Source organism: Lissotriton vulgaris, chromosome 11 (assembly GCF_964263255.1).
Source record: "Lissotriton vulgaris chromosome 11, aLisVul1.2, whole genome shotgun sequence".
NCBI classification, from domain to species: Eukaryota; Metazoa; Chordata; class Amphibia; order Caudata; family Salamandridae; genus Lissotriton; species Lissotriton vulgaris.
This window is the reverse complement of record NC_141699.1, coordinates 170,717,404-170,734,077: the sequence shown is the minus strand read 5'-3', so window position 1 is coordinate 170,734,077 and position 16,674 is coordinate 170,717,404. Positions and strand designations below refer to the sequence as shown.

The 16,674-nt window shown below is 46.4% G+C and overlaps 1 protein-coding gene across 8 annotated transcripts in view; it reads right to left on the bottom strand.

Annotated features, from left to right (window-relative positions):
• ACAD10 (acyl-CoA dehydrogenase family member 10) overlaps positions 1-16,674 on the bottom strand; it is a 627,389-nt gene that overhangs the window by 302,662 nt on the left and 308,053 nt on the right. For all 8 annotated transcript variants that reach the window (XM_086943061.1, XM_086943062.1, XM_086943065.1 and 5 more), the window contains 2 exons: positions 6,221-6,289; positions 5,548-5,729 (listed from right to left, as the gene is read on the bottom strand). In XM_086943061.1, coding sequence (XP_086799187.1) covers positions 5,548-5,729; positions 6,221-6,289 — 251 coding nt within the window. The remainder of the gene's footprint in view (positions 1-5,547; positions 5,730-6,220; positions 6,290-16,674) is intronic.

Genomic DNA, 16,674 nt, shown 5'->3' with positions numbered 1-16,674 from the left:
AGTGGAGTGCCTTAAGGGCCGGTTCAGACCTTCAAACCTGCTTGATACTCCAGTTACCTGCACGCCCTCTCCTGCCTCCCCTACTACCCCGCAGTCTCTAAGCTCTACCAAACACCACATTCCTTGTGATCTCCCACTGAACAAACCCCCTCCATCCTCCTCTTCTTACAACTCTCCCTCGCCTCCTCCAGCCTCTCTGACGGACCCCCCTATACCCCCTCTTCTCATCAATACACCTTTGTCCATCTACCTCTCTACTTCGGACTACAATAACTCCCACCCCTTGGATGCTTTATATCCTCTCCCCCCCTCATGTAATCGCCCCCCCAAACTCCCACAGCAACTCTCACATCTCCTCCGCTGACCACTCCCTCTCACACGCCCTTGATCTCTCCTGTAACCCTCAATACATCTACATCCACATCCTGTACTATCCCTCCCCCTCATTTAACTAACGATCTTACTGAACCCAATGCCCCAACCACTGCTATCTCCTTGGTCCCTCCCCTCCCCAATACGAAACCTCCCTCCCATCATAACCCCCTTCTACTTCCCCCCCTGGTTACCTCCCCCTTCCTCTCCCTAATCCTAACACTTACTCCTCACTCCTCCCAAAAACATGTGACCCACTCCACTCCTCACTTCTTACACTGTCACTCCTTAAGTCACTCCTTAATGTTGAACTTCTCCTTTCGTCCCTTGTTTTAGAACTCTCCTCCCTCAGATCTGAAGTCTCACTCCTTACTAAAGCCCACTCCTCTGATCACACACGCACATCAGTCCCTTCATTAAACAGCGTATCATCACACATCAGCTCCCCCCCTACTTCCTACAGCAACAGCTCCCTTAGTACTGGTAACATTGAGTACTCTTCTCATGGCGCCCTCCTCCCTACAAACTCCCTGACCCCACCCAAACCCATTGATCCTTCCAATGCACCCCAACCCTACAAGGCTTCCATGATATCCCCTTCTCAACATGTTGCATACCCAATATCCCTGGAGGTTAACTTATCCCCGAACCCCCCGTCTCTCCCTTTCCCTCCTCGTCCTCTAATCTCCCTTTCCCGCAGTCTACTATCCCTGTTCTCCTAGGAACGAGCCGACTCCCCCTTTACCCGACATCACCTAGACCCCCTCAACAACTAACTTCTATCCTCCCTGATCCCCCCCACTCAATACCTTGACTCCTCACCCCTCTACTGCATGTTGATTAACTGCCGATCCACATATTGCCATGTGACTGATATTTCGGAAACCATTCTCAATGAAAACATAGACATTGCATTCCTTACGGAAACCTGGCTCAACCCCCACTCGACTCCTATCCTTGACTTGCTCATTCCTCATGGATATTCCATCATTAGGAAAGACAGAATAAAGCAAATAGGAGGTGGCCTTGCCCTAATTTTTAAAAAGGAACTTAATTTCACGCTAGTTCATCTCCAGGACCCTTCTTCATTTGAATACCTTTGTGTTGATCTCACAACTCCTGGCTCCCCCACCATCCGTTTACATACTAACTATCATCCCCCCGGCAATTCCATCCCCTTCACCGATGAGCTGTCTGATCTTATCAGTCAATCTTTGTTCACTCACTTCAAGAATCTCTTTCTTGGCGACTAAACATCCACATGAATAATAACGACGACCCGTCTGTCATCCTCCTTAAAGGTATCATGGACATTACTGACCTGACTCAACTCTGCCAATCCCCGACTCACTCTAAAGGCGCCACCCTTGATGCTATTATGACGAGCAAGGATTTGACCTCTCTCTCAACGATTCTTCCAGTCGATTGGTCTGATCATCACCTTATCCTCTTCACTTTGAATCGCTCTATTACTCTCCCCACCCCTACCGGCACTTTACCCTTGAAACATACTCGTAATCTTCACCTTATTCCCCCTGACGAGTTGGAATCCTCTATCAAAACCTGTTTACTCCCCCCCCTCTCACAGCACCAATGACCTAGCTGAACATTAGAATAATTCTATCCTTCAAGCGCTTGACCAAATCCCCCCAATCAAACTTAAACATCAACAAAAATACCTCACAAATCCTGGTTTAATTCCGACCTTAATAATGAAAGACGGGCCCTAAGACAGTCTGAACCCTCATAGAGGAATCATCCCTCTCCTGATAACCTGTTACTCCTTAGAAACGCCAGAGCCAAATACAAGAAGCACATCTTCGGAGAAAAAGCCTCCTTCCTCCATTCACAACTTGACCAGGCTAAAAACCGTCCCAGAGAACTCTTCAGCATTGTTAAAAAACAAACTTCCTCTGGCCCCCCCCAAGAATAACAGCCACTGTTGAAAGATGTGAAGAAATCGCCAGTTTCTTCTTGAATAAAGTTAACTCGATTGAACTATCCTTCTCTTCTCTTCCTCTCCCATCCCAATCTTCCCTAAGCCAACAACACCTCCCTAACAATCCTACTTCACCTTGCTCCTCTGCCCCTCTGTGCCACGACCCCTCTCTACCCCTCCCTACTCTACTCCACCCCTCTCTACCCCTTCCTACTCTACTCCACCCTGACTATCTTTAAGGACACCCTTACCAAAAACAATGCCTCCTGGAAGGAATTTTGCCCAGTATCTGAATCTACTGGCCTTAATATCATCTCTAAACTCAAACCATCTTCACACACCAATGACCCTCTTCCCGGCCCAGTTGGTTCAGGAATTCAAACACATCATTGCCCCCATCTGGACCAATATCATCAATTCCTCCCTTGCCACTGGTTGTGTCCCAGCATCCCTTCAACTAGGTCAAATCTCTCCCATCCTCAAAAACCGCACAGCAGATCCTAATGACTTGAACAATCTACACCCTATCTCTTATCTTCCCTTCCTCTCCAAAGCCCTTGAAAAATGTGTTCTGTCCAGTTAGACAAACATATCACTTTCTTCAATCTTCTCGACGTTTTCCAATCTGAATTTAGAAAAGGATGCAGCACTGAAACTGCCATGCTCAGTATCACTGATGATATTCATCGCTCTCTTGACAAAGGCGAATCCTCCTCGACCTCTCTGCTGGGTTTGATACTGTCCACCATCCCACCCTTCTTAATACTCTCAAAGAACGCTTTGGGTTCGAGTGCATTGTTCACCAATGGTTCACCTCATATCTCCAAAACAGATCCCAACAAATTAAACTCAGTCACTGCCTCTCCAAAGCCCAACCTGTCTCACTTGGGGTCCCTCAGGGTTCTATCCTTTCCCCAACCCTATTTAATCTATTTATGGAACCACTCACCATTATTCTTAAACAAGCTAATATCAGATACCAACTCTATGCTGACGACACACAACTATACTACAAGATCAAATCCCACCATGACATCCTTCTCCTCAATGATACCTTGAATAAAGTCCAAGCCTGGTTCCATCTTAATCATCTCAAACTGAATCCCCAAAAAACTGAAGTCATCCTTTTCACTCCCAAAAACAGTTCTCTGCCTATTCAACTCTGGATCAATGAAATCAATGCTCTCAACGGCTCCCTCTCCACCTCTAACTCTGTCAAATCCTTGGGCATCAGCATTGATAAGAATCTTACTCTCATCCCTCACATTAAAAATGCTGCTGAAGGTGCTCTCTTCTCCCTTCTCCACCTTAAAAAAATCAAACCTTTCATTCCAGCGGATGATTTCAAAATTGTTGTCCAATCTCTTGTACTTTCCAGAATTGACTATGGCAACACCACCCTTGTAGGCATCACAAAAGTCCACCTTGCCCCGATCAAATCGGTCCTCAACCTGGCTGCCAGACTTATCTCGGATTGTAAACGATTTGATCACATTTCTCCTATCCTCAAAAACCTTAACTGGCTCCCAATTGAAGGTAGATCCACCTTCAAGATGGCTTGTATTACTCACAAAGCCCTTCACCAAAACACCCCCTCTTACCTCTCTGACAAACTAAAAAAAGCTGGTTGCTCCAGGTACTTGAGAAACACTAACGCCCTTCTCCTCATCACCCCGAGACTCAAATGTACAAAGACACAATCACGTGCATTCTCTGGTAATGCCCCTACGATTTGGAACTCTCTGCCCAAAGATCTTCGCTGCAACCCCTCCTACCCTCTCTTCAAAAAAATACTCAAGTTGCTTCTTCTCAACAAATATTGAGGCACCTAACGTCTCTATATTGATTCAGTCCTCATTTTCTCTCCTTTCTTTCAACCGTCCGCATCTTCCTTACCCATTCCTTAATTACTCTCTTTCCTCAATTACCTCGTCTAACTGAAATGCCTTATCCCATGCTAGTTTTTATTCACTCTGTAATTTTGTTTTATTTTGTTTCAAAATGTTTATCTTGTTTATCAGTCTGTAAAGCGCTCTGATACTCCTGGGTCCAGTAGCGCTATATAAAACCCTTTAAATAAATAAATAAAATAAAATAAACTCAAAGGTGGAAAGAGGTATTAACACTCACTGCACACTCCCAGTTCAAGCACTGGAAGCAGAAAAGGATTCGTTTACGTAAATCTGTGTTATGATTTTGAGAACCGGTGCACTGAAAAAGATTGTCAAAATATAGAGTTCCTTTGAGTTAATGATCAGAAAATCATAGTTTATGAGGAGAAGAAAAGAATGACGAGGATGATATAGTTCAGAAATGAATCATTTTCTTTGAATCATCAGCAATTTACAAATGTATTTGAATATCTTCACCAAAATAATTTGCCATATACATCTTACATTTATGTATAACCAAGAATCACTATATTGTACCTATTTATAGTTTATGATTTTTTAAAATGTAAATGTGATATATTTTTGCATAATCATTACCTGAACTCAATTTTAAAAATAAAATGATATGCTGGTGAATACTTTTAACATTACACTTTCAAAGTTCAATCATTTACCACAGACTGGTAAATTAATTCATAGACCTTATCCTTAAAGGTTGTAGCATCACAGTAGATATGACTGCCTTTCCTTCATTGAAATTACTATTAGGACCTAGGTGTATGCCTCTATCTCCAGGACAATGCCAGGACTAGTTAAGTTATCTTTATCTTTCCTCTCTTCCCCCCACGCCTAAGAGCTTGAAGTTAGGAACTTGACTTTTTACGGATTCACAGAAATTATGAATAAATGTGTAGTCCAAGATAATAAACTCATTGCCAATGAAAGGGGGCGATATGCATTCTAAGCTGGATAACTTAAGGTGCATATTGGTTACATTTGAGCTTTAGCGTTTACATGGAAAGTGTTAGGAAAGAATACAGTAACCAGCAATGTAGGATCTCCTGCCATGGGATGTAGCCAAGACAGATTCTACATAACTGCATACAATGTGCTCTACTATGCAGGAATATGGTGGAGCACAATAACAGGGTGACATAAAGCAGGAGGTAACTTTTGAATCGGGCATACTATGAGCTGTCGGCCCTCTTTACATCATGCATACTGTGAGAAATCATAGCACACTATGTTCTTTAACTGCCAGCAAAATAATGTTCGATGGCTATATGCCACTTGTACTTTAGGAATGTAAACAAACTAAGTAGTAGTTCACCTGACAAAACTTACCATGTTTGCCATAGTCATTGAGTCCTGCAGCAGTGATGTCCACACTATGAATCTTACAGAGGACACAGTTCATAGCTTCATAGATGGCTCTTCGCTGGTGTGGTTCCAGCCCTGGTAGGGAAGGGTTCATGTAGATATGACCAGGGCAGTATTCCATAAGGAAAAATGGGGTTCCAATTACACTAAGAGGTTGGAAAAACATGGAGGTTTCTGTTAAGTCAAGTTTAGTAGGTTTCCCTTTATTATATCTATAGTTTTTCAATTATTTTCTATTGATTGTAATTGTCTCACTGTTGTTCTCATAATTTGGATAACGAATCTTCCAAGAATTCCAAGAAACAATAATATAGCCTTATAGTCTGCTGCCAAGGGCTATACGGGATGCAGCTTGGGCCTATAACGAGGGCGGGCCTTTAACAAATGTGTTACCTAACTAAGGGTAGAATGTTCTAAATTAAAAAGCAAGACACATGCAGACAAACATAGTAATGTTGGAGCTCCAGGTTTATACAAGCTATTATAAGCCTGGAGCTGCTCCATTGTCTTTAATAGAGCTCTCAACATTCCAATGATCTAATAAGACAGATACAATTTAAATAATTTAAATCCTGACTTATCTTATTTTATTTCTGCTTAGTTTTCATGGTGGCTTGAACATCTGCTACGTAGTTACCTTGAATCTTCACACAAAGTTAGAACCTTCGGAACAGGGACACCAACTTCACCAAGTGCCTTCATTATTCTGCATTAAAAGAGAACCAAAAAATACTTTTTAAAAACAATATTATTTTCTTATCACTATTGATTGTCATTAAGTTACACACATAATCATAAATACTCCATGAATTTCAGAAGGCATGAATTTCAAATGCACCACAAGCATTTCTAGCCCAGGATAGTAGGAATTAATTATACCTGCAAAATCCGACTCGCTAGGATTCAGAATTTATCGGGTGTGATAAATTAAACCTATTCCAACTTTTTCGAGAATAATGTTGATTTCCATGCTTAATGCATGCCACAGTAATAACTGGACCTTTTTTCCCTGTTATATTGGTGCAGATTTAACCTTATGAAATTTCATAGAGGGTGTAAACTTTATCACACTCAGTAATTTCTGGATGTGATAAACACATACCACTTATAGTGTGATCCCTGTTCAAACGTGTTTACACAGGGATCACAATTTTACAGACCACTTCTAACATATCCTATACATCCTCAAAGACAACCTGTGGAGGGCTACTGAGAATAAGGATTTAGAAAGGTCAAATCCTAGATTAATTATCACTAAGTTTCGTAGCACCACAACAAATCTAACTTTGAATATGAAATGTGAAGATGAGACTGTATGCCCGCAAGCTTACTGGGGAACATAAACTGCCTCCCAAGTGAGAAAGACTCAGATTTAGCTTCTCGTTAGTTCATGTAATGTTTGTATTTGGGCATATTGTACTTGGTCACTTAATTACAACTCAGTACAGATCTTATCTGAGTTCAAATAGAAGTGCTTTTCGTTGATATCATTGTAGAAGCACGTTTGGGTAGGCAGCCCTAATCAATGTAAGCTGCTGCAGTGTAAGTGGATCACCAAATCCATCGACCTTCAATCCATGTGATATGGCAGCTTAGGTATTTCTGATATCCTGCATTTTTTAGTTCCTGTGGGATTAGGCCTTGTTAAGTGTCAGTATTGGCAGTCCTCTCACTTCTCTTTCTAGCCTCCTTTTGCTTATGTTGCTCATTAACTATTTTTCTTTTAGTATGCTCTATGAAGATACGTTGCTTTTCAAGTATAGGTTGAATTCTATTTTTAAGGAGGTGTATATTCGTCTACAGTCTACACTGTTATTGATTATGGTGTAAAAACTTTTAAAAATGCTAAATAATAAAAAAATAAAATGTTACTTATTTGTAATCCAGGTTCTGCATCGTAGGTCTCCTCACGGAAGTCATAAACATATATAGATATACATACACACTGAAAAAAGCAAAGGTTACAGGGACATTATGGTTAGGCTCAGATTTCCCTCGTACAAAACCAGTGAAATTCAGTTGTTATAGTGGCTGAGCTCATTACATGGCCAAAAACATCACCGATGACACCTCAAATGACATCACTGATAACACTAATTACATCATCTGGTGAGTGTAAGTGTTTTTTAAGAGTTTATGGGTGTTTAACATAAATAGTAACCTATTACAAAAGTTAAATTATTATACTAGGTGCACTACTACTGAGTGATACTACTTCCAACATATATTATGTGAGTAGCTGCGTGACTGTATCCTTGTTTGTATGGGTGAGTGAGTTGCTGTATGGGTGTAAAAGTGGATGTGTGAGTAGGTGTGTGGGTGAGTGAGATGCTGTGTGAGTGGCTGCAATGGTTAGTGAGTGGGTGTGTCAGTGGCTGTATGGGTGAGTGATATCTGAATGGTTATATGATTGAGTGAGTAAATGGCTGTATGGGTTGAGTGGGTGGCTGGTTATTTGGTTAAGTGAGTTAGTGTGTGGGTGGCTGTATTGGAGAGTAAGTATACATGTAAATGGCTGTATGGGAGAGTGAGCAGAGGTGTGAGGGCTTGTAAGGATGTGTGAATGGATATGCAAGTGGTTGTGTGGGAGTGTATGAGAGTGCTTGTATGTGTGAGTGAATGGCTGTGTTGAAAGGCTTTATGGATGTAGGTAAATAAGTGGGTGTGTGTAGCTGTAATGCCGAGTGTGTGGCTATGTGAATGGCTGTACAGGTGAGGAACTTGTTGCATGAGTGGCTGTATGGGTGAGTGAATGGTTGTGTGAGTGGCTGTCCGAGTGAGTGGGTGTGTAAGTACGTCTGTAGAGGAGTGTGTGGCTATGTGAGTACTGGTATGGGTCTGTGAATGGGTATGTGAGTGGGTATATGAGAGGTTGTATGGGAATGTGAGTGGAAGTAGATGTGTGAGTGGTTCTGTGGATGATGTCATCAGTGATGTAATCAGTGAGGCCCTTTGAGATTTCATTTGTGATGTAATATGTGAGGTCATACGCAGTGCATTGCGGGGGCCTAAGTTATAATTATCTAAGGGAAACAATAACTAATTAATTTGACTAGCTTTGTATGAGGGAGATCTGAGCCATAACCCAGTGGTGAGCTTCAAAGGCTTCCTGCCCTATGTTATGCTGACCATGGCCTCTAAAGCTAGTGGAGATGCCTATCCCCCCACCCCGACCAAGCACCACATTTGGCGGCAAGGTTGGCGGGACAATAAGTGAGCATGAGAGGTGTGTCCCCTCTCAACCACAACCACTCCTAAGCTGAAGTTAATCCCTCCTTGGAAAATCCTTCTTATTGTTTCAGAGGAGTCTAACCAATAGGGTTAAGGGTATGCCCCCTCCCCAGAGAGAGTGGACAAACAATGGGTGTAGTCACCCTAAATGTAAGTAGCCCATTGGCTATTATCATCTAACCGATGTAACACCCCTAAATTAAGTGTTGGACTTGGCCCGCAGGGCAGGTTCACCCCTAGACTTTTTGCCTTATTTGTGACCCTGTGTTAGTGATTTTTGGGTCTCTGCGCACTTTCCCCTGGGTCCCAGAGTGAAAGTGCGTGCGTGTAGTATGGCTGGCCTGCCCTCCCATAGGAATGCATGGGGAATGTGTGTGTCCCTAGTAGTTCCTGATGCGTGGGGAGTGCAGGCTCGAGTTTGGTACGCCTGAACTCGTGAGAGTGAATGCTGCAAGATGGTGTCTGCGGCATGTGTGTGTCTAGTTGGGAAGTGCTACTTCTGGACATTGAGATATGTGTACAGTGAGGGTGCTGGAGCGTGATTGGCTGGAGCTGGCTGGCATGCCAGGCTCCAGGAAGTCTGGATGGGTCTGCCCGGTGGTGAGTGGGAGATTAGCATGAGTGATGTGTGGGAGGAGTGTACCTGGGCCCTGGATGGGCTGGGTTTTCCCCACACAATGCTGGCTCCGCCCCCCTGTGGTGTGTCTAATGACCCTAGCCTCCCCAGTGAAAGGAATGGGTGGTTGGGCTATCAAGAGTGCTCCAGAACCAGCTGCGACTGGTTTTCCCCCCACCCTGCACATTGTAACAAAGGAATTTACAGTATAAGAAGGGGCTGTGTCCCCACTGAAAATGTTCTTCTTTTGGAATCCTGCCAGAGGGGGCTTTTGCCGCTGCTGGGGCCAGAAGGACCGCCACTTGGGGAGTCTCCCTGCCTGGAGACCCAGTGTGCTGGCTCTGGCCCAGCCTTGCCCCCCCTGCCTGCCTCCAGCCCTGCTGGAGCCCTGTCCTGTCCTCCAGTGCTGGGGAGCACTGAGGACTTCTTTCCTGCAGCCTGAGAGCGCTGCTCTCTGCCCTACAGCGCTGGGAGCGTGGAGATCGCCTGCCTAGCGCTTGGAAACGCTGGATTTTACCCCTAGCGCCTGGGAGCGCTTTTTGCTGCTGTTTAGCGCTTACGAGCGCTTACTTGTGCCTGCAGCGCTTGGGAGCGCTGTGGTCTGCAGAGGCCGGTGCCCACCCGGCCTCCGATCGCCCCGTGTGGTGGTTTGACGGCGCGGGTGCCACCCCGCTCATTGCCGTATTGTTTTGCCCAGGTCCGTGATTTATGGGATTCACGAGGGAGCCCACTCCTCGGATCCTGGGAAGCCGCCTGCCTGCCTAAAACGGGCCGCCGCGCTGCCCGCGACGACCCGGAAGTGCTCCGGCCGGCCGGCCAATCAGAGCGCGGCCCCGGAAAGGCCGACCGGAAGTCCCGCCTCCCTCGCCGAGCCGCGAGAGAGCCTGCCGAGGCTCCCCGAGAGGAGAGGAGAGCCCCGGGACCAGCGGGAGAGACCCGCCGCCGCTGGAAAGCCCAGCTCCAGACCGGTAGGTGCCTACAGAGGAGGGGGGGAGCGTCGGGACACATTGCCGGTGTCCGCCCCGCCCCCTCTCTGTAGCGCGACCTCGCGCCTTTGTGTTTTTGGAGCCTGAGGGCTCGGGGGCATTGAGTATTGAAGAGCCCAGAGAGGCTCCAGCGTCCCGCACATTCCTTGTCTAGCGAGCCAGAGGGGCTCGTGGGCGCATTTACGAAGAGCTGAGAGAGGCTCTTGAGGAGCATTTGTCCTGACCCCGGGTCCCCAGAGAGAGGGACCCCACAGCCCAGCGAGGCTGCACCATTGGCTTGGAGTCCAGTGAGGCTCCAGCCTGCCTTTTGCTTTGCGAGCCCTGAGAGGCTCGAGTGCTCCCCCCCTTGTCTGAGAGCCTGAGAGAGGCTCTGAGGGGATCATTTCTTGTCTGGGAGTCCAGTGAGGCTCCGCAGTGCCACAGTGGTGGTTCTTTGAGCCCAGAGAGGCTCCAACTTTGCGCTAACATTCCCGGCTCCAGTTGTCCAGCACTTAGTGGACAACTGCCACGTTTAGGCCCTGACATTGGGACACCGGGACAGTCACAGGTGGTGACTGGTGAGTTAGGGGGAATTGTTAGTGATTTTGCACCTCTGAATGTATAGATTATTCATCATGTGTTCTCTTTGTCCTTTTACACCTCTGAATGTTACGACATCATGTGTGTTGCTTTTGCACCCCTATAGGTATTGTGACATGTAGGTGGTTGTTTTCTCCCTAGTACAGGTGGTGCTAGAGAGGTCCTGTTACCAGTGATTACTGGTTGTATGCTCTACTGTTATATTTTTGTGCTACAGTAATTATTTCTAAAAGTGCTGATACCCTTGACAGTGGCCCAGGTGGCCCTGTCCTGTACAAATATCCCTTGTAAAATTCCGCCCGTGCCTGTTGGCACCGTGTAATAAGATGTGTGTTTTATCTGATGTATATTTTTATAATACAAAGGCTATTTTTACATAACCTTGTGTGGAGTGTTTTCTTTGTGGTGGGCCTTGGGTGTTGTTGCTGGGGTGCATGCGCAAATACTTAACTTACATCGCCTCCAAGTTTAGCCTTGACTGCTCGCGCCACGTTACCTAGAGGGCGAGTGAGGGGTTAGCTTGGCGTGTAACTCCCTTGCCCTGACCCTTAGAACTGGCGATCCCTGACTGACCTCGACGCGAGTCTTGGCCAGCCAGGGTCCCGGGTCTAACATTAAGTATTTTGGGGCACCCTTGAACCTTTATCCTCAGATTATCGGCTACCTATAAAGAAGAGGACAAAGCAGAGCCATGCAGCACAGAAGACTGAAGACACCAACTGACTTGGACTCAGCCCGGTCAGGTTGTCTGGAACCTTCAAAGACACTGCTGCAGAAGAGAGACTTGTCCTGCAGCCCAGCGACATCCAGAATCCTCGGAGGACTGCCTGCCTTCTAAAAAGACTCCTCTTCTCCTGTAGACAGCGCACCGAAAACCAAGTAAAGACAAAAGCTCTGCCTGTGGAACCACAAAGGGGACCTCTGCACCCGACAATCAGGGCCAGAGTCCAAGAGGCCCACCGGTCCAGAAAAGGTTCCCCAGTGATCCTGACCAAGAGTCCCTCATAGGTTGACCCCTGTTGGACTCCATGTCGATGCCTGGAGTCTTTGCACGCTGACCCCCCCACCCAACTGCGTCTGCAATAGTTAGCTGACTTCCAACACCAAAGGACACACCTGCATCAGGAGCCCCTGTGCCTTGAGGAGATCTACAGATGGTCTTCTGACACTCTAGCACATCCCAGCCTTTTTCCAAGTTTGAGATTGCCCATTGGTTTGCATTGGGCGCCCGACGCTGTGTTGGCACTCCATCCGTTCGCCCTGTGCTGCTGGAGCTGTAAGTTTGGTGCTGCCTTGTGGCCACCCCTATGCCTATCTTAACCCCAGGATAATGGTTTACAAAACCCTGCTACTCACCTGCAAATAGTACCACTTTGATTGCCCCCTTTCTCCTTAAGATAACATTGCCACCAGATCCCAAGTTTGACCTCTGTACCAGACTGCCCCAGTGCCGCTTGTGAAGCAGTGAGGTGACTTACCTGAACCTAGCCTTGAACTGATTCCTAATACAAAAGATCAATATTGTGAATCATTTAATTACCTGCATATTGCGGACTGTGTTTTCCTCCCATAGGATAACATTGTACTGATTGAAAAACGTACTGTGTCCACTTGTTACATTAAAAACAGTGATATTGCAGAACATATTTTACTGCAAAGTATCTTTGTTTCTATAAAATAAATATACTGAAACTAATATGTTTACAAACCACTGGAATTGGATTTAGTCATTGAGTGTGTGTAACATTTCTTGCCTGTGTTTGTACAACACATGTTTAGCACTGCCCTCTGATAAGCCTACCTGCTCTCCCACACTACCACAAAAGAGAGCATTAGTAGTAGCTACTTTAGCCTCTGTAAAGCCTCTGGGGAACCACTGTACTCTATGCACACATACCCTACTTTGGCATAGTATATACAGAGCCAGTTTCTTACACTCTTTAAATGACCCAGGCACATTGTGGAAGACTTTGATGTTCCTAAGTTTTAGAACAGGAGACTTTTCAGTTAGCCCTTGGAGTCACTCTGGGTCAGAGAGAGCAGCAGGGCAACACAGAAAGGCAGCAGTCTTCCAGAGCAGCAGTACTTAAGCACAGCAGTAGATCTTCCTGACTGAGTGGGTTCAGGTCCAGAAGTGTATTGAAGGCACACAGTCTAGTCCGAAAAATTGCAGTTTGCTTCTATCTTTACTATGGTGTTCAGCAAAGTGCCGGGCTACCGGATAGGCAGGATCTGCTTTGTCAATGGCCCATAGATTTTCTAATATCCTCATCTTCAGTTGATTGATCGTGCTGCCAATGTAGCGCAGGCTACATGGGCAGACCAAACAATAAACTGCATAAGTCGTACTGTAGGTTATAAATTTCTGTATGCTCATTGACCTTCCTGTGTCCTGTATTTCATAATTCCGGACCCTTTTGCTTGCTGCGCAAGCCTTGCATCGGCCGCAGGGAAAGAAACCACTCATTTCCTTTAAGGTGTTAAGCTTAACACTTGGTTTCTCTAAGTGGCTGTTCACCAGCGTATCTCTTAATGACCTAGCCCTGCTAAAGGTCACCAAGGGGTGCCGCGGTAAATCATCTTTGAGCACATTGTCCGTGAGGTGAATGTGCCAGTTCTTCCTCATTATGGCTTTCAGTCGATTTGCTCCCGATGAATAAGGGGTCACCATCCTAAATTTGCCTTCCTTACTGCTTTCCCTGTTTACTGGTCTCTTCCTCAGTAGGTCTACTCTCGGGATTTTCCTTACTTTACTTAGGGTATTCTGCAGTTGTGTTTCATCATAGCCTCTGCGGCTGAATCACGCCAGGCAATCGGAGGCAGCCGCCTCAAAGTACTGGTTCAGATAACTATTTCTGCGGAGTCTTAATAGTTCCCCAAAGGGGATACTTCTGACCAACTGGGGGGGATGGCTGCTGCTGGCAAACAGAGTGGAATTTCCAGCAGTTTCTTTTCTGTACAGTGATGTGTGGATCTGACCGCTATCAATGAATACCTTCAGGTCCAAATAGTCGACTGCCACCAGACTAATGGAACCTGAAAGGTGCAGATTGTACTCATGGTCATTCAAGATCTCAATGTATTTCACTGCCGTATTCATTGCTCCTTGCCACACAATGAATAGGTCATCTATGTAGCGGTACCAATATACGGCTTCGCCTCGCTCCTGACCCACACTACAGCTCCTGGGCACCTGCTCCTCCCACCAGCCTACGAACAAGTTTGCGTAGCTGGGGGCGAAGCAGGTGCCCATCGCTGTCCCAGATACTTGTCTATACAGTTGGTCTTCAAACAGGAATATATTATGGGTTAAGCAGAGTTCTAGAACCATCATGTTATTTGGCGCATTGCGCAGTTGACGCCGGTCTAGATAATGCTTGACCGCATTTAAACCATGTTGGTGATCTATATTTGTATACAGACTGGTGATGTCCATCACCATCAACAAATAATCTGTATTCCACGTTATGTCTATAATCCTGCTTATGAAGTCTTTAGTGTGCTGGATATATGACTCTAGTTTGATCACAAACGGGAACAGAATACGATCTACAAATCTGGACATGTTCTCCGTAAGTCCATTAATCGTAGAAACAATAGGTCGGCCAGGAGGACAAACCGTGTTCTTATGCAATTTTGGGAGGTGATAAAAAGTCGGAGTCATCGGGTTACTGCTGCGCAGGAAAATGTGCCCAGCATAGCGAGATCGTACCATCTCCGTATTAAGTCATCATACTCCTTGATACTCTGATTGTACGCCTCACTATTAGTAGCCATATAGTACTTTTCGTCAGACAATTGTCTGATCGCTTCTTGTCGATAATAGTCTCTACTCAGCAAGACTACATTTCCCCCCTTGTCGGACGGTTTCACTACAATAGTGCTATCATTCGCCAGATTGTGTAGGGCCTTCTTTTGAGCCTCCGTGATGTTTTGGACATTGGGAATAGTAGCCTTCCTGTATTCCACCAGATCCCTGGTCATTGCTTCCGTAAAGACATCAATCGCATCCCAAGGGGATTGTGGGATGAAGACAGATAGCGGTTTAAAATGGCTCTCCTCCCTTTCTTGCTCAACACACACACTTAATATTACCTATAGTTAGGCCCTAGTTACCATAGGAAAATTGCAACATTCTATTAGCAATAACTTTGTCGCTGATTGATGAATCTTCACAAAATTTTCAAAACTCGTGGAGTGCTCCGGTCCTTTCCTATTTTGAAAGTTTCGGGGTGAATCGGTAAGCGGGGGCCGAGAAAAAAGGGGGTCTTAAAACGTGTTTTCCCCATGCAATTTCCCATAGGAAACGTTAGCCGCGGCTACAGCCTGAATTGCTGAACGGAATTACACCAAATTTGGCAAAAAGGTAGCCCTTGGCTCAGAAAGAACTCTATTTGTTAAATGGTGTAAATCCGTTCAGTAGTTGCTGAGCAAATCAAAATATATCGATATATAGAGGCGAGCAAGATCCGCGCACCGTGCAGATCAGGATCCGCGCACCCTGCCAATATCGAGCTGCATTCTAATTGGCTGTCAACACTCCAAAGCTGTTGGCAGCCATCTTGTGCCTCGGTAGAAGTGAAGCACAAGAAAACAAAAAAAATAAGGCACAAAACAAGAAAAGGGGACAGGGTAGAAACATCCTGACCCCGTAGGCCTGCTTAGGGGGGGTCCCACAAGGACCTACAGGGCCAAAAAAAAGCATTAAAAAAAAAACACAGAGATGCGCACTGGGTGCATGGTTCCAGCTGTGAAAATGAAAAAAATGAAGCGCGGGCTCCCACGCTTTGCTATTAACTAACCCCCGGGTGGGCCAAGTCCTGGGGGCATCTCAAAAATATATGTGCGGGCCCAGGGGGACCCCCGCAGCCCCGGGGACTGCCACCCCCCTGGGCTTTCTAAAAAAATTTGGGGGGCACACAGCCCATCCAGCCCCGGGGACCACCACCCCCCGGGGCTTGTTTTTTAAATGGGTGGGGGGCCTCCAAGGCCCACTCTGGGTGACCGCCACCCCTGGGGCTTTTCTACAATATTTGCAGGGGCTCACTGCCCCCTGGCAGCCCGGGGGATCGCCACCCCCCCAGGGCTTGTCTAAAAAAAAACCAAAAAAAACCTGTGTGGGGGCTCGAGCCCCCCACACACCCCAGGGACCGCCACCTCCCCAGGGCACTAAGTATTCAAATTGAGGGGTCCGTTATGGACCCCTAGTCCTGGGGAGCACCACTTCCCGGGGCTTTTGAAATGTTGTGAGGGGACGGCTCATGCATTGTCCCGGGTGCCCAACCCCGGGACACTGTTTGCTACGGTAGGGCAGGAGCATGTCTTCCGCCCTACCGTAGCAAACTCTGCTTTGGATTTTGGTAGAAAGAGCAAGGAAACCTGCTCTCTCTTCCACAATTCAAAGCAGAATTGCTTTTCCACACGAGGAGCTGCATGTTTGCAGCTCTCCATGTGGAAAAGCAATGCCGGCTCCCGGAGGACGCGAGGAGCCGGCAGGACCGTGGGGGGATTGGGGCTCCCCCTACAATCTCCATTCAACTGCATAGGCCCTGGGGGATGAGGTCCCTGGGGCGAATAGAAATTAGTGGTCGGAGCCAGGTTTTTTTTACAAAATAATTTGGAGGCTCGACCCCAGCGCGGCTCTCAGCGCGGCCCCCAGGTGTGAACGCGATGGGTGAG